At 36.3% G+C, this 18868-nt stretch overlaps 1 protein-coding gene across 7 annotated transcripts in view; it reads left to right on the plus strand.

Annotated features, from left to right (window-relative positions):
• The window catches only part of TMEM196 (transmembrane protein 196), a 313988-nt gene extending 301407 nt beyond the window's left edge, over window positions 1-12581 (plus strand). For 5 of the 7 annotated variants that reach the window (XM_070470340.1, XM_070470349.1, XM_070470332.1 and 2 more), the window contains 4 exons: window positions 1596-1652; window positions 5506-5760; window positions 7166-7239; window positions 10217-12581. In XM_070470340.1, coding sequence (XP_070326441.1) covers window positions 1596-1652; window positions 5506-5760; window positions 7166-7239; window positions 10217-10223 — 393 coding nt within the window. In that variant the 3' untranslated portion in view covers window positions 10224-12581. The remainder of the gene's footprint in view (window positions 1-1595; window positions 1653-5505; window positions 5761-7165; window positions 7240-10216) is intronic. The other 2 variants (XM_020916759.2, XM_020916760.2) reach the window with 1 other exon arrangement.
• Window positions 12582-18868: the final 6287 nt, after the last annotated feature.

Below are 18868 nucleotides of genomic sequence, written 5' to 3' on the forward strand. Positions count from 1 at the left end.
TGAAGCTTGGAAGCACTGAGAGGAACAGAATCGGTCCAAACTGGAATGACCTGAAGATAACCTGGAAAGGCCAGAGATGAGATCAGTAAGACAGAGTCCATGTGAGGACAAGATCATCAAGACCTAGAACATAGAGGAGGTTAGAAATGGTTACTCAGAAGTTGCTTTATAAGGCTTCTGAAAATTCTGCAAGTATGCACCTTTTATAAAGTTGTGAGTTTCTTTCAGTTCATGGTTTAATGGAATTAAAATCATTTTATTAGATTTATTTATATAGTATGACAACCCTTTGCCTATTATATGCTTTCTGAATATAATCCCAGTTTATTCTGTGCCTTTGAGAGCAAAGGCACAAAATAAACTGTCTTTTACTATCAAAATTATAGTTTAATGTATTTGTATTTTCTATTTCAATCTGTGACTTTGCTGCTTTGTTTAGTTATATACCAAATTCTTATATATCCTTGTGTTCCCTGATCTAACTATCTTGCTGCATCTTTGCCTGCTTTATAATCATTTTGTTCTCTTACATGGAAATTTCTCTGCAAAGGTAAATTTTTCTTACCGATTATTTTTCATCAAATTTTGTTGGTGTTTCCCTCAAACATATTACATATTTCAGGTAATGCTTAGAGTATTTTGATGTGTATATTTTAAAATATGTTCAGAGTTTAACTCAGTTTAAACTCAGTTAAAACCACTTATATTATTAGTTGCGATTGAAATAATAACATTTAAAAGAAAAATCAGATGAAGACAAGGGTAACCATATTCAGTGTTTCCTTTGCTAATCTGAAAGCCCTTATTATTTATTAATGAATGTATTGTTTTACTTCTATGGTTTACTTCCAGCAGAAGTATGCACAAATGTCCCTAAACGTTTCTCTACAAACTAAACAGTTTACCACTTTCTGATAACCCAAATGTATACTGGTGTCTCACTGGCAGACTATCTGATGCAGCTACTTTTGCAAAGCAATTATGTCATCAATGTGCTTATTTACAAGAAATTACATCCCACTGACAGCTTTATCCCCTGTGTTCTTCTGACATATCCACAAGGACAGTATTTCTGTTAGAATGAGGAGGCAGCTATTTTACCTGACATAGTTTGAGATGTACAAAGAATATTTCTATAGAAAAATATCTCCTGTCTGGGGCCTTGTCCTTTTATGTGTGATACATTCCCTTCCTATAGTAGATAGAGCCCATTGATTTCTCATAACTTAGTATGAATGAATGTACCATCTCACTTTTTCCCTGAGAAAACAGAAAGGATAAGAAGACAGTGAAAGCAGACAGGAGGAACAAAACTCTAAACTCATCTACTTCATCATTTTGCCTGTTGGCAAAGCAGATTCAAGTTTTTCTTAAATTCAACAATCACCTATATCAACTTTGCACAAAACTTCCATTAGAGTTTGCATTTTTATCCATTACTATTCTAGAATGAGGTATTTTTCTTTTCCACTTTTGATGGGAATGTAAAATTTTTCAAGCTTCCTTGAAACAAGTGGATGAGTGAACTATAAGCTGAAAACTAGAACTCCTCTTGTATTTGGATATGAAATAATTGTTCTTCTTTTCCTTTTCAGTTTCTTCTTTGTGGCATATGTGGAATATTGTGCGCCAAAAAAAAATCTGGACTTGTCGTAAGTTTTTGCCATGTTTGTATTATGCACTGAACTGTTTGAAATGTAAGAGCTCGAAAAGGGAAATAATGACTAGCCAACTTTCATATCCTGAATGTTACTCATTTAGGATTAAAAAGAAGACTGACAAATCCCAACTTTTTTTCTTTTCAAAGAAAACAATCAAGATTATTACAGACTGTGACAAGAGAAAAAGAAAAGCTTTGATACACTCTTTAAATACATGAATCTGCAACCCCTAATGACTGCTGTGATGGAAGTCTCCACTTTTCATTTATAGACTTCCAGACACAGGAAGCCTTCACTGAGCTAAAAAACAGAGGTTGAATTCATGGGAAATTTAACTGTTTAGATATGGAAGTGAGCCTAAAGATCGCTGGCTTTGACTGTGAAGTTCATTGTGCAAAGCAGCAAAACAGCTATGTTGTTATAGTTGCAGTTAATTCCCAAAGATTTTTAAAATTTAATTTTATCTTATGACTATGAATGTGAATGTAAGCATTCTCAGAAGTTTTATGGTACTGTTTTGTGTTTTGGGGGGTGCTCCCAGTTAACTCTGATGTAGACTAGAGAAGGATTCCAGCATGCTGAAGTATGGATTCCCCCCTGTCTTTCATGACATTTTTTTGAGAATTAGAAAGTAGAAAAAAATCATGTTTATTTTATTGAGGACAATAGGAAATAACACAGACCTTTATTAGTTGGCAAAATTAATATTGTACATGGACCCTAGAAAGTGGTCTTTGAGACTAAAAAAGGAGAAGGCCAGGGAAGGGGGAATATGCAGTCCTTTATTTAACTCCTTTTTCTAATCATAGTTCTCTTAGTGAGGGTACCTATTGCAACAGAAAGGATGACGCCCCCATTGCTTCAGAAATGTGAGGTGTGATTTTTAAAAATTATCTTAAGGAAATGTTCAGATAGACATTTTTTGGAGGCTTGTAATTTGCATTTGTGATTCCCCCATCACTCTTTCCCATGGTTTTCTTACTTTCTACACTTTTTCTCTAACAAGACTCTCCATGGCTATATGCTAACACTTTCTTGGAACATGGATAAAAGAAAATGAAAGAAAGGAAGGAGAGAAGGAACAAAAGAAAGGGGGAGGGAAGAAAGGGAAGCCCTTTAAAGCTGTTGGGGGTGGCGTGGGGAGAGAGACATGTAAGTCAGCCTGGGCTGCTCTGACAAAGCACCATGGATTGGGAGGCGCACAAAGAACAGACATTTATTTCTCACAGTTCTGGAGGCTGGAAGTCTCAGATAAAGGTGCCAGCACAGTTGGGTTCTAATAAGACTCTCTTCTGGGCTACAAATTTCTGGCTGTGTTCTGGAATAGAGTTCTCTAGACTGTTAGAAAAGTGTGGACCTGATTTCTGAAACTCCAGTGTCTTGAACCTAATTATCTCCCAAAGGTCCTGCCTCCAAATACTGTGATACCGGGGCTTGGGCTTCAGCATAGTCAACTTTGAAGGGACACAAGTGCTCAATTCATAGAAGAAAAAGGAAGTTGTTTTGTTTGTTTTTTGAAAAACGGGTGTTTTTTTTTTTTTTAAACAGATCTTCTGTTTTTCTAATTCTTTCATAAGTTATAAAAAAAAAATTATAAGATCTGAGTTTTTTAGAAACTACCATCTAGTTTATCTCCCTGTACCATCTGGGGTTTCCATAGAAGACATTAACTGTCAAAGATTCTCTACACTTTAATCAAATTATGTGAGAATTCCTCCACTCCACATATCTCTAGTCTGGTAAGATTGAAAATAGTATATGGTTAAAACTTGGTACAGATTTTAACATTTTAATTCTTGAGTAAGAATGTTTTATCTGTACTTGTTAATGAAGTGTCACACCCTTAAGGAATTACTGGCAATAACATAGGAGATAGTGTTTTCCTGTAATAGTCCTTTAAGTTTGTTGTTTATTTTATTAATTAACAGTAATTATTAAAAGGCTAGAATGTAATATCTTTCCATATTTTCTGAGAATGGGTAAACACCAAAATATATTCCCAGGAAACAGCATGCCATTTGAATATACTTTAAAAGGAAATAGAACTGATTGATTCTATTTGGAATTGGGAGCTACAATTTCCCACTTGCAATGATTCATTTATTTGGCAATTGACATTTATATTTAATCAATTATTAAAAGATTATACTCATCCATCACTAGTCTTTCAGTTTTGGTGATAAGTACTGTAAGACTGACACAATCAGAAATGCTGAATTAAGTTAGAGAAACAGAACAAACTAGTAATTCTTTCTGCCCATCATGCTATATCACACACCCGCGGTCTTACCCTTTGCTGGGAACTACATGCACTTAGCCTATGTGATATGTTGTCAAGGAAGCCTTGTCTGAAACCCCCAGCTGGGCTGAATTCCCCTCCTCTCTGCTCCAAGCGCAGCCGTCCATCCTTCTTTCTTAATATTTGTCATACCATGTTGTGAGTTGGATCTCCTCTCAGACTGGACGGCAGTGTACTCAAGAGGAACAACTATGAGCTGTTCTTTCTTATAATGACAACTGCTGCCTCATTGATGGCCTAATAGATGCTAGGTGCTCAGGAAGTGTCTGCTAAATCCAACTATCAATAGAAAATAGTATCTAATGATCTAAAATTAAATACTAAAGTTATATAGCTGTTTGCCCTGTGGACTTACGCCAGAGGAGATGTCCAGGAATGTTTTCTGAGGAAGTAAGAGTTAGTCTTCCATTTAAGGAGCCAAACAAGAAGCAAAATAGTTTCCAGGAAATGAAAATATCACTGAGGCAGGAATGAAAAAGCTCTATTGAGGGACCGGGGAGGTGACTGGAATAGAGACTGTATTCCAGAGAAAAATGGAAATAAGGTTGGTTGTTAAATTAGCATCACACTGAGAAGTACCATGAAAGCCCATAGGAGAACTGAAGCTAGATAAAAATTACATAATAAAGCCATTAAAGCTATTAAAATATTCAACTGAATTTATTAAATATGCACAGAACATTTACTACACAGAAGGCATTATGCTTGGTTCTGCCAGGGATCCTGCGATATTTAAGTTGAATAAAAATCCCCAAGCTCTATTAATAGAGACCCAGAGCAAACCAAGAATAGGATCAAAAGTGAAGCCACATCCTGCATTTCTCCATAGCAATCCACCAAACAGTATCTTGTTATATCTACTGGGTGGTGTCACAGAGTAACAAGATTTGAAAAATAAAGAGGCAGTTTGGGGCGGGGTGGAGGGGGGTCCTTAATTTGCCTGTTGAGAAAACAGATACTAAACCAATCAAATGAAAAAAAAAAAAAGTTAACTAAATTCCTAAGCTCACACAGTTATAGGGGTCCAAAGTTTTGAAGCTCAGTGGAACTAATAGCAATTCAGTGAGCAGATTTTTGGATTTTGACTCTGAAAATCTGGATTTTCAGTCCCTGAACTACAATGTTAACTGCTTACCATTCATTTTCCAAATGTACCTTACCTCTCAGAGGATTAGTGCGTAGGTTAATTGAGATTCTACATATTCACATCCCTGGCATAGCGGCACACTATAGATATCAAATATTATTTAAATCTGAATCTACTGTAAGATAAATTTTACTTACTTCAGAATTTTCATAAGCTGTATCCCTGGCCTTTATATAGTCAGCTATGAATTCCTGAGCCCCTGCGGTGCAGGCCCTCTCCACTGAGTCAGAGTGCAGAGAAGCCAGGTGAAAAGACGGCCTCTGTGCTCCAAGAAGCGCCCATGGCACCTTCTCTCTATCTAGCTCAGCCATCCCTGATGTGCAGCAGGACAGTGCGGTGTGTGCCCGTCAACTTCACCTCCTCCACTCTAATCCCCCGGCCCCTCTTTTTCTCACCAGATGATCCTCTTTTCCGCCTGCTGCATCTGTGGGCTCATTGGGGGCATCCTGAATTTTCAGTTCCTCCGGGCAGTGACGAAGAAGACCTCTTCCCTCTACCCCCTGCATCTCGCCTCCATGTCTCTCGCATGCATTGGGATCGGAGGCTGCACCCTCTCTTCGTGGCTCACTTGTCGACTAGCCAGCTATGAACAGAGGAGGATGTTCTCAGAAAGGGAGCATTCTCTACATCACTCTCATGAAATGGCTGAGAAAGTGAGTTTTGTACTTTTTCCTCTCACTGCTAGCACGTGATGAAGACTTCAGTCACATCTAGGTGATCAACTTGCAGCTTTAGATAACTTGAGGTATTTTGTAAAAGTTTGGCCCTGTTGGGTTAAGAATAGGAGTTTATTATTTTTCCTTTGTAATTCTGGGTACACCTCTTTTCAACATAATTTTGTAGCCTCTGGGTAAAAACAAGCTCCTAAAATAGAACTCATAAAATACTGAATGTCTTATAAATATGGATTTTTATGTATTGTACTGAGGAAAAACATAAACTAAAAACACTCTGAATAATGCCAGATTTAGAAAGCCAATGAGTTTTCCTTTCTAACTCACCCCTTGTGCCTGTAAGTAGATGCATTTGATTATGTAAATTAGGTTTGCAAGCATAAAGGGATCTTGTAATAAGGCAACAAAAAGCCCTGCGTATCAGTGCAGGTATTATAACACACATAAAGCTTCAATTAATTCTCATCTAAATTTCATGCATATTTGGGTAGCTTTGCCTGTATATGAACATTTAAATAACTGTTTCACAACTGTTGTATCCCCTGCATAACTGTTTCATGAAACTCATTCAAACAAGGAGTTATAATTATTGCATCAAAGGACAAATGATACAGTGAGCTGTCTATGTTTCTTCTGAGGCTTCCCAGGGGGCTCAGTGGTAAAGAACCCACCTGCCAATGCAGGAGACACAGGTTTGATCCCTGGGTCGGGGAGATCCCCTGGAGCAGGAAATGACAACCCACTCCAATATTCTTGCCTGGGAAATCCCATGGAAAAAGGAGCCTGGTGGTCTACAGTCCATGAGGTCACGAAGAGTCCAACACAACTGTGTTTCTTCTCCATTTTGCCCATATTTCTTAATTCAGTTCCTGCTTATGGATCTGCTAAGGAAAGGATCAAACAAGTGTAAAATAAACTCACTAAGCTAATGGCCACATATTTTACTTGATATCATGGAAATAAAACTGCATAACAACAGAATAGAAGGAAGAGTAGCAAGAGTTACAAGTACTATACAAGTGCTTGTACATGACTACTGCTTGTATACTACACACTATACAATTATAGTGTGATTTTAGAGAAAAAAATACTCTGTAGTTTATGTGTTTCCCTTTCATATACAATCTATACACTCAAATAAGGAGGATAGATGCTCTTGAATTGTTCCAAGATGGCAGTTTTCAACAGATCTACACGTGTCCATCAAAAAGAGTTAATAGTACAAATAGCAGGACTGGTAATTTAAGAAATGGATTGTTAAAAACAGGTTATCATTATATATTTGGATACTGGTTCTTTTGTTCTGTTTCTATACTAGTGTGATTTAGGTTTCTGTATGCATGTTTGTGCAATATTTATTGTATGATTGTTATATTTACATTAGAGATTGAGGGCTATTGAAATAACCGACTTGCCCAGCGGCCCGGTGGCGCCCCCGACACCAGAGTTACCTACAAGGTACGCTGATTTCTAGGGAGTTACCATGTTGTGATGTCACTGCAGGAAACACTGCCTCTTCAAGGAAGCCATGATGCCAGCAGATCAGTCTGAGCTGATGCTGTGACATTGCTCCTCAAAGTATTGCTTCTGTGAGAACTACTTTGGGGACCTGACATAAAGCAACATGGCAGAGTCTTGCAACATGCAAGTTGGCTGAGTATCTAAAATATTCAGCCTGCCTGTAAGCATCCAAACACATTTCTGCTTGGATGATTCATGACTCCTTTATTCTCTGCCACGTCGTGACCGACTCCGTATCATTGTTCACAGACTAGAGTTTTGCTTTTAATAATAGATGTGTCTGATAGAGGCAAACTTTGTATCGTTCTCATGCCAACGCTGCATGGATAGATAACCTAAGTTTGACACTAATACAGTTAACATTATGTGTAGAAGCTTTCTTCCTGGGAACTTACTTGATATGAGACATTTCATATTTATTTCATATATTTCAGATTTCTTAAAATAGTTACCACTCTTGCTTTGTTTAAAGACTATAATAAGAAATATAAGAAGTTACATAGATAGTGTGGCCCAACTGCAGAAAGTATATCCACCTGCCAACAATCATTTAATCCTGCCAGGTTTAAAGTATAATCTTTTGCCAAATTGGACATGCCTATTTGCAAATAAACTGAAGATACTTGTCCATTTTAAAATCAATTTTAACTGTTTTTTCCTATCAGTGATTTCACTGTGTCCATATTAGGGTGAATTTAGTTAAGAAAATTCTTTCAGATTTTTAAAAACTGATTTTTTTCTTAATCCTGCAATAAAAAGTTATACTTTAGATTAAGTTTTTATTATTTTTAAGACACCTTTTGAATGCAAACCTATTTTAGAGGAAAAGGCATCTAAGAATCCTACTTCTATAAATTCCTTAGAAAATGGTTTTTGTCCTACTAGAAGGAAGAGCTACAGGTGGATGAGTAGATTTTGTTAAAAGATCATTTTGGAGAGACAGTTCCATTTTTCTGGCCACCAATAGTGAGTTCTAAAATGAACTTCAAATCAGGTATCTCATCAATAAACTTAACCTCATCCCAGTAACCCCAGTGTTTCTGTAGACCTACTTCTGTGAGCATATCTCTAGCAAAAGCCAGCCTCTCAGTGAGACTGAACCACCGCCAGACAATAAAGGCAGACTGTTGGCACCAAAAGAACTTCACTTTCTGTCAGAGACTTAACCCTAAACTGGTTTAAGTTTTTAGGCTTCAGGCAATTCCTCAGCACTTAATCAGGGTACATATAATGGATACCCACATAGAAGATGACCCCTATGGCCTTTAAGAGGCCAGGCACTTTGCATGGGGATGGGTCTTGATGTGAGAAGAGGGAGGGTCTTCTTTGCATATTGTCTTCTTTCTCAGAATTTTTTTGGATGACACTCTACCTCATGTTCTAAAAGACACCAAAGTTTTCAAAAGCATAGTTCCAAAACCAAACCAATTCCTACCCTTCAGTCCCTCCCTAACTCTCCTAAGCAACTTCCAGAACCACCAAAGACAAGAAGTAAACATCTTTATTTTACTTTATCTCTCCTGTACTGAATTTTCAAAAAGAGAGTAAAAATGAGGCATAGATATCTTTTCATTTTTGAAATAAAGATTTGGAAGAATTTCTAAAGTTTACGAAAGCAAACACATTGCTTTTTTTTATTTTTATTTCACCCAGACACAGACATTAGACATACCTGATAGGCTTGAGATCATTGAGAAAACCTCTTTCCACTGGAGTCTTTGTTACAACACTTTTGCAAATAGGCTTGTGTTCAAGTGTGGAATGATGTTTGCATCTATTTTTAGATAGTTTTGCCTAAATACTATTTATAATATCATCCACTAACCATCATAAGTGTGAATGGGCCTCACATCTCCTCATTACCTTTCATTGTATATGGAAGAGTTTAATGTTCAACAAAACATATGAATTCAAGGCATCTGAATTTTTCTTAAATTAACATATTTTCTAAAATTACAAATGAAACTTAAGTAAGTTCATCCTTTTTACTAAAATTTCTGTTGCCTTCTCATGTAGCTTTCCAACTATCGAGTAATTGATCTCTTAAAAAACATGTTACGAGCTTTTACAGTTTGTTTTTACTGTGTGAGTGACCATGCCATGAAAAGCAGGGTGTCCCACTGTGAGTCACTAGTGATGCTCAGTTACAGATAGGCAGTCCCTCTGTGGCCTTTTTCAGTTCTTCAGAAAAGGCCACAGGGTTCTCGACACAGTAAAGGCATCCCCTAGCATCTGTTGGCAATTTGTTGATGTGCTCAACAGACAAACCTACACACTGGAAAAACTTGGGTATTTAACCATCTTTTTTTCTAGGTGAGGTCTTTCCAAAACAGAGATGAGGAATTATAGGGGGGACTGAGGAGAGATTAAACTCTTGTTGTGAGTAGAAGGCTTTGGTCTAAGAGACTGTCAGCTCAGCATTTCCATGGGTTTCAAGATGGCTTGAAATATCATTTTCTCAAAATCAGCAATATTAATCCTTGTCCTCCCCCCAAACTCAGCAAGTTTTTCAATGGCTTGAAATTTCTGTTTTGTACAAAAAAAGAGACACAGATGTACAGAACAGACTTTTAGACTCTGTGGGAGAAGGCAAGAGTGGGATGTTCTGAGAGAATAGCGTTGAAACAAGTATACTGTCAAGGGTGAAACAGACCACCAGCCCAGGTTGGATGCATGAGACAAGTGCTCAGGCCTGGTGCACTGGGAAGACCCAGAGGGATGGGATGGGGAGGGAGGTGGGAGGGGGGATCGGATGGGGAACACATGTAAATCCATGGCTGATTCATGTCAGTGTATGGCAAAAACCACTACAGTATAAAAAAATAAAAAAAGAAATTTCTCTTTTGTAAACCAATAAACCAAATTAATGTCTTATTCTGAAAGTGAATTTTAATTAATTTTATTTTCCTAACAGGAAATGACAGACAACATGAGCAATGGAGGACCACAGCTGATATTTAATGGAAGAGTATAGTCAATGTTTTAAAGAACTGAACACTTTTCATGAGGCAAAGAAATACCAAAGGACTAGGAGATAAGTTAAAATAGTTCTTCATTTGCTGTTATCTCTCCTGAGTACTCGCTGAAATTATTCTTCTTCAATTTTGCTTCACTTTATTCCTTCAGCTTTTTTTTTTTTTTTAAACTGGGGAAAAACTTTCCAGAAATATTCTAATACAGTAATTTCAATCAGCTTTCCAGACCATTCTATAAAAGACTTTCCAGGAAAAAAAAAATAGATAAAATAGAAAGATTCATATTCTACACAAACACTACTTGACTAGCATGAATGTTAGATTTGTAATGACATATTTCATATAAGTAATTCAAAAGTGCAAATATCAAGAAATAACAATAATTTACCAATGTCTTTGTTCTGAAAGACGATGGCTTCAAAGAATGCCACAATTTAAAACCTCAGCAATGCCTTGTTGTAAAAACATTGTAATTATTTTCAATTTGTGAATGAACTATGTTTCATAATTTTCTTGTAAATTAACAAAACATAAAGCATAAAAAAGAGGGGTTTTTTTAGAGAGAGAGAATATTAATCTGTATGATATTTTTGCACAAAAGAGCAAAGAGTTATAAATGAATATCACTTAAGGAAAAGAAGTATCTTTTGATTATACTGTGCAGATTGATGTGCATGTTTGTGAATGAGCCTAACGATAAAGTATGTTTGTGTGTATGTGTATCTTTGTAAATATAGAAAATATATATAGCACATATTTATAACATTCATGGATGTAAATATGTAGTAGAAAAGAAATTGTGATGCTGTGGGAGTATTATCAAGATTCTGTTCCCATAGAAATGGGAAAGTGGTTTTTTAAGGCTTTTCTCTGCCCCAGAGTCACATTTAATTTCTACTAAATTTTCATAGTTTTATTTCTTTTATTATGTCTGTTATGTGTAAATATCACTGTGGCTGAAATTTATGGGGTTAAGTGGTCTGAATAGTATCAAGACAAATTGCTTAATTATTTGGCAATCTATTATTTTGGTATTTATGTAAGAACAACTATTATTGATTTATAAACATAACTTTAATTCAGATACTTCCATGTTTATAAGTATAGATAGAATTACCTGCAATTATTCACGACACTTATATTTCAAATACATTATAGCCCAATTAAAATTACATAAAAGAACAGATGATGTATGCCCAAAAGATGAAGTTACAATTAGCTTTGTTAGAGTTTAACTTAGGATTTTTGTTTTGTTTTACAATTCACATGGAAAAATGCAGACAGATCATTCTAAAGAATGCCTGTACCAAAAGAACCTGAAAGAGATCTTTGTAGAAGGAAGCTAAAAGATAGGCTTATGTTTAAATAGCTAGATTCAGTCCTTCACTTCCATAACGGAATGTTAAAATATTAACCTATGATACTATATATTGGAGAGAAAACAACATGGTCTTTGAAAATATTTATGAGAATATAACTTGTGGCAATTCATTTCTGTTTATTTGATGCCATAATTAGGAATGATTTTTTAATCACTGAAAATCTAAATTATATAATACAGGTATTTTGTGTATATACAGTTATACTAAATTTATGCAAGGATGTAGTTTTGTACTGAAAGAATAACTACTAACTCTCATTTTAGGTGGCATTTCTTTGTAGACATGTTTGTACAATACAGAGTTATAATATATCAGTAAGATGTTTTAATGCCTTTTGAAATAATAAAGAAATTATGCATAAAGGACAAAAGCAGGCACATGACTGCTTTGACATAGAGTTAAGAAGAGATGCTATCATCACAGTTATCCAAGTAGTCTACAATGTATTTAACCAAATATAGATACATCTTTAATTATTTTAATATTTAGCCCAACAACTCAGGACTCAGTTATTTAGAATGACTTATTTGGGATGTGCAGTGATTCTTTTTGAGGTAAGTAGGGGAAGTTAGGAAGACATTTGTCAAGTATTTGAAAATTAAATTTTCAAAAAACTTTGAACTTTGAACTAGAATGTTTTAAGTGACTACATTACAGTTTTAGTATGAGCCTACCCTTGGGAAAAAGTAATGTGATACTAAATTAGAAAAAAAAATGTGACACTAATGTGGTGGTGTGCCATGAGACTAGCTACTAAAAGGTCCAGTAATTATAAGCATAAAGAAGTGAACTCTGTTTAAAAAATTTTCAACATGTGTGTATGTGTCTCTACACATACATATATACAGTTGTTTAGAAGTGGAACACGGTATGATAACTCTGTTGATTTGTCTGTGTAATAAATGGTGTGCTTTGAAACTTACATATGGTGTGAACATTCTTTCTATCACAGTACAGGAAATAGTCCCTTCTCCCTATAGCTAGATGAATAATTGTACAGTTCTGAGACTGGCAGGGGACAGGATGCTGTGAATGAGGCAGAGAGAGTCCCAGCTAGAGGATATGAAATTAAGAAATGGTATTTAGTTTTTCCTAGTTGACATAATTTGGAAAGATTAAAGTATGTTCAAATATAGAGAGGAAGTGGTTAAGGATACAGAATAAAATGAGCATGATAAAAGAAGGTGAGATCCTTGAGGCAGGAGGAAATAAGATACAAATCATAGGAGATAGAATTAACTATAGATAGCATTGAGATTGCAGATCTCACAAATGAATCCTTCGGCTGAAATATTTAGAGAACTTGGCTGACCTATTTGGATTTGTCACATTGGTTCCTACTGGCATTTGGGTTGGACAGTAATTCATTGTGCAGACTGTATTATGCATTTCAGGCCGTTAAGCATCTCGGGCCACCACCCACTAAATGCCTGGAGGACACTTCAGTTGTAACAATAAAAAATATCCCAACAAATTTACACCTCTCTAAATTAGGGAAGTGAAAGTGAAGTCGCTCGGTCATGTCCAACTCTTTGCTACCCCATGGACTGCAGCCCATCAGGCTCCTCCATCCATGGGATTTTCTAGGCAAGAGGACTGGAGTGGGTTGCCATTTCCTTCTCCACGGGATTTTCCCAACCCAGGGATCGAACCCGGGTCTCCCGCATTGCAGGCAGATGCTTTACCCTCTGAGCCACCAGGGAAGCCCCAAATTAGGGAAGTATCACCCCCTAATTTAGAACCACTGAGGAGCACCCATGAATATGATCCCAAGCAACCAATGTCAGTGCTACCCACAAGTGTAGACTTGAATTGCTCAGGGTCATAAATGCACTGTCCTAAGGTTTACTATGATATCTGATACAGTAGCCTCAATCCTATCCACATGTATTTACATTTAAATATAAATTAATTAAAACAAAATCAAATAGTTTCTCAGTTGAGCTAGTCATAGTCCAAGTGCTGAAGAGCTATATATGGACTACAGTTACGGAATATTTCCATCATCTCAGAAATTCCTACTGGACTGAGTTAGTCAAAAGCACTCAGAGAACTGGTCCTCACCCTCAGTACTTAAAAATTTCTTCCATGGTCAACCAATTATCATTACAATAGAACGTGAAAAGGGTAAACACTCTTTGAAATTTGGTAAACACTCCATGAAATTTGAAGTTGGTGAACTGGTTAAATCCAAAGACTGAACGAAACTAGCCAAAATACAGTGTAAGTCAAACACATAGTGAAGCTGAGAAGTTGTGGTAGAGATGTAATGTTTTAAAAAAATCTGTTCACACAATGATTCCACTAATTCATTCAATATTTTATATTTGACAGATAAAATAAGATATTGTGTGACTCCTGTTCTTGAAGAAATTGACTCAGCTCCTCACAATGCATCGTTGACAAATTCTACATTTCTTGGGCTTGAGAAGGTGAGAACAATAAATTGCTCTCCACTGTTTTCATTGACTTAGCTGGAAAGCAGCATGATTAGAACTGCATTTTCAAACATTATTTAGCGAACACATTTCAGAAACTTAGAGAGAGCATCTTAAGTACCATTTGGTTAGAACACAGTTTCCAAATACAGTTTCAGAACTTGGCATCACTTCACTCTTTTTCTCCCTTAAATCATTTTTCTGAAAACATATGTAATATTTCTTACTCAAAGTATCTGACAGCCAAGAAATTCAATTATTCCAAGTCCATAAATCACAGGTTGTCAGTTACTCATAGCAGAGGAAACTAATTCAGAAATTGCTGGAAATGTGGATGCCTAGTAAAGTATTTTTTAAAACTTTTTTTCCCAGGAAAATTATCTACTGAATACATAATCTCTTATTGGAGATGTATTTCCCAAGAAATATATTGTGAAAAGTCAAATTCTAGATCTAAAAAAAAATGTATTGCACTATTTTAATAGTTTAGAATTATCTGCATCAACTAATTACAGGTAGGTCACAGTCATTTAATTAGGAATTTTTAAAACTAGGAACATTTTTCACTTTCTTTTTCATGAACTGAAGACTTAGTGATTTCAAAGATTCTCCTACCTTAACATCCAAAGACTCTGCTTCTCTTGCCACACAAGGTGCTACAAACTCTGCCCCACCCCCCCAAGCCAAAATGTATTGTGTTCCTAAAAATTGCTAGAGAGACCCTGGGAGCTTCCCAGAAAAACCCCAAATCTTGTCAAATTTGCATTGTCTCTTGTTGACTATTTTATTAATCCATCGGGATATTGGTCCCCACCTACTCACTAAGACAGAAGACCTCAGTCGTCCTTCAACAACACCTGGAGCTGGGGCTGGAAGAAATCCCTTGGGCCCTCTGCGCTTACTGCCCAGGAAAGAGGAGCCAGAGTTTCCTCTGTGGGTGGCTGGGTGAGCCAGCGCTGCCCCTCACTCTAGCTCTAAGGTCAGGGAGCCAAGGAAGGAGGTAACACTGAATCTTATTCCCATAAACGGACTCCAAGTGCTCCAGGCCGCTAGAGGTCCACTGCCCCCAACACCATCCCCAAAGTTTTTTATGATTGGGACATGTCTTTTTTCTGTCCTAAGTATATTAATACTTTCACGTAAATATCTGAAAAAATAGAAAAGAATGAAAGAAAGGTGCTGTGTCCTTTATAGTACAACAGATTGCAGGAAAGCATATCAGGTTTTCAAGTCCTGATAGGCGATGTTAGCATATTGCTATCTGTGAGTGGTGCAGCATTTCTGAAGTGTTATTATACTGTCCATTGTCTATAAATGTGAATATTCCTCTATCGTACTAATGGTATTTATTTAAAATAAGGAGAAGGAGGGAAGACATCAATATTGCACCTGAAAGGTGAGGTCATTTCTGGCTGTACCTATGAATCTTAGTCCTTCAACCAAATCATGCAACTTATATACACTTCGGTCTAAAATCCAAACCACAAGTCCACCCCATAGGAACCACTCCACTTGACTTGTTCTGCTGCTTCTGATTTCGATCCAAGTATCTGCTCTGTGGTGCTGCGGTGCTTTCAGTTTCTGGCTCCTGCACTAGGCCCTGAGACTTTATCTCTCTGGTTGTCAAGCTTTGACTTCACTCTCAGCAAACAGGACTTCAACAACACTAGGTTCCTGGCAAACAAGCATGTGCTCAAACTGAAAACAGGAATTCAGAGGAAGGATCTCAGGTAAATAAAGGGAAAGCTTGAGTTCTCTATACCTTGAATATAAAAAGGTTGAAAAAATCTACATGGTTGTCGCAGACAGGCAGGGAGCTAGCTGTCAGTGAGAAACCAAGGTGAGATCATTTCTGCTCCGCCCCACCATCCCCAAGCTCCATAAGAGGATTGGACCAGTAGTCTCTAAAGAAAACAAATTTGAAAATGAACAGAAGTCTGCTTTTATATATTAGTTCTGTTCATTTCTTGTACTTTCTTTTTCAGTCTCTAGTTTGGCCTACTCATCTGCACCAAAAAATATCAAAGAAGTTTTATTCAAGCAGAGCTAACACTATCAGTAAGTATCATTCTAAAGCCAATATGGTGCATGACAATAGGAATCACAAGGAGCAATGTCAAGGGAAAGTGAGACACAGGGGAGAGAGTTGCTTTCCATGGGTCCTTTATCCTCCTCACCTGAAAATACCCATTTTGGTGTGAATTTTGGAGTTCCAGAGTTTTATTTTACTGACAAATGTGGCTTTTATGTACTGTCTTCCCTTGTAAATTCTGCACACTGTTGCATTTTTTCACAAGTGGGAAAGTCCACTTTGTCACCGGATAAAGATAAATTCACTACTTTAATAATTTGCAAAGAGCACAAAAGTATCAAGAGCATCTTGTAGTCATAAGAGGAAGTGGAGAATATGATCCGTTAGTATGCATTTTGTATAATGACTTGAGAGTATATTCTATATTAAAATGTATCGTGTTTAAGTTTCATTTTATCTACATTCCACTCTCAAATTTCCACACCAGGTTCTTTGGAATATATTTAATGTCTAAGATCTGCAAGTTCTAACCTACACAAACTCTGCAGCCAGCAAGTGGTTTATTAAACTACAGCTTTAAGGTACCACTCAAACAGAAAGGGAAACTGTTTTCTTTATGTTCTGCAGGGAGCTAAAGACAGATGGAAGTAGATAATTTCCATGGACACCCTTGCAATCACCATGATTGATTTTATTGGCCAGATTCCTCAGATTTGAAAGCCTTGAAGAGGGGTGTTGAAACTGTCACAGTAACATATAATTAAGAAGGAAATAGAGCCTTAAAAGAAATACTGACTCTCCTCTCATAAAAGGATACTTAGTAAGTTATTTAAAGAAGACACCAAATCCTCAGAAGGTAACCCAGCCTTTCTGATACCCTCTTAACCTCTTCCCAGTGGTCACCAGTGCACACAGCTACACATGTACACCCACATGCACAAATGCATGCCCTGAATTAATTAATTAAGCCAATCCTTTTTACCTAGAATGTTTCATCTAGCCTTCCTGGTAATGACTGATAGATACCTAGATAGGTAAACTTGCAACCTCAGGTAGGTGAAGCTAAAAGATTTGTACGATTTTATAATTTTATCTAAGTCCATATTTTAAAATTCACATTTAAACAAATACACACATACATATTACACATATGTATACAGAGAGGAAATTCTAACACACATGTCCCTAGATAATAGTCAGAATATCTGAACTGTGGCCAGGAGATTAAGCATAAAGATCAGGATGTTTTGATACTATTATATTTGTTACCACAAAAGTCAGACACAAATAATTACATTTTCTAGAGAGTCAAAATACAAGATTTTTGCTCTTGTTCTTACCCTCATGAGCACTTAATATGTTTTACAAATAGTTTATTTATTAAAACTGTATTTATATATTACAGATGAGAAAAAAGTTGTCTCTCTACTGAAGAAGTTGAGTAAATGCTGATTCTTCATGGAAACGGGTAGTTTATGTATTCTTTGAGAAATTTTGAATTAATAAAAATTCAAATAGAGAATTGAAACATAGTAGTGATAGTAGTGTTTAGGATAAAATTATTACATCGATAAACAATTTTGTATATCTTCTCTTTTAAAAAAAAAACCTGTGCCTGGGTATATTTGTTGTTAATTTAAAATGGCTTTTATCTCAGGGAAAAAATTGAAGGAGAATTTGGCTTTGCCTTAGAGAAAATAGGACATACACATGTATTGATACAAATAAGAATAATACATGTTTTGTAGAAAATTATTTTCCTTCATGAAGATTGTTCTCTACTCCTTGGAAATAATCCTGTCTTGACTTAGTTTGTATTTGTTTCATTAGGTTGTAATGCAAAATGCACCATAATGTTATCCCTTTCAGTATAACACCAAGGGGAACATAAACCTAAATTCTTTTGGTATAAGAAATGCTTGGAAATTAAGTCATGGCTTCTAACCTTCTGAGTCATGTTCTTTATTTGTCAGACTATACTGTGTTTGAGCACTAAATAAAGGAAAGAAATAATCAACTACATTGTTGATTATTACTGTATTTACATCAATTATACCTGAACAAAAGTCATAAATTCAGAGTTTCTCTTCTGTATTTCAAGCTGCTTTAGAGGCTTTGGTTCTCATACTTCAGCAGGTATTATGATCACCTGGGCTTCATCCCAGAATTGTGATTTTACTTAGGTCTGGGTGTGGCCTAAGAACCTGCACATCTACCTCTCAGGGGATGTAGCTGTTGCTGGGCCAGGGACCTGACTTTGAGGGCCACCAATAAAATGTAACCTCATTGAAGCAGTCAGGACTTACCTTTTAGGCAGATGTATTTGAGTCATTGCATTTCTACGTATTTCAGTAATAGCTATAGCTTGCCAAATATAAAATCAATTATATTCAATAAAAAGTAATGAAATGTGCTTTATTTCTTTTTCTTCACTGCAAGCACAGTGTACATTTGTTAGTTCAACAATCTGAGAAGCCAGAAGGAAGGGCTTTCAGAGTCAAAACTTGACCCTCCATCCTTTATTGAAGGATTACAGGTAAAAACCTGCTGTCAATAAATAGTTGCCTTTGTTTTTGCCATTCCTACAGTACTTTGGGCTAAAGCAAAACTTTTATAAACTTAAAGCTCATGATTGCCATCTGCTGACACATGTGTGAATTACAAGCAGTACTGCATAGTTGGTATATACTGTGTTCAGATTTGGGTGTTTTGTGTCTTCCTTTCCAAAACCCATTAGGT

The sequence above is a fragment of the Odocoileus virginianus genome, chromosome 1 (assembly GCF_023699985.2).
Source record: "Odocoileus virginianus isolate 20LAN1187 ecotype Illinois chromosome 1, Ovbor_1.2, whole genome shotgun sequence".
Taxonomy (NCBI): Eukaryota; Metazoa; Chordata; class Mammalia; order Artiodactyla; family Cervidae; genus Odocoileus; species Odocoileus virginianus.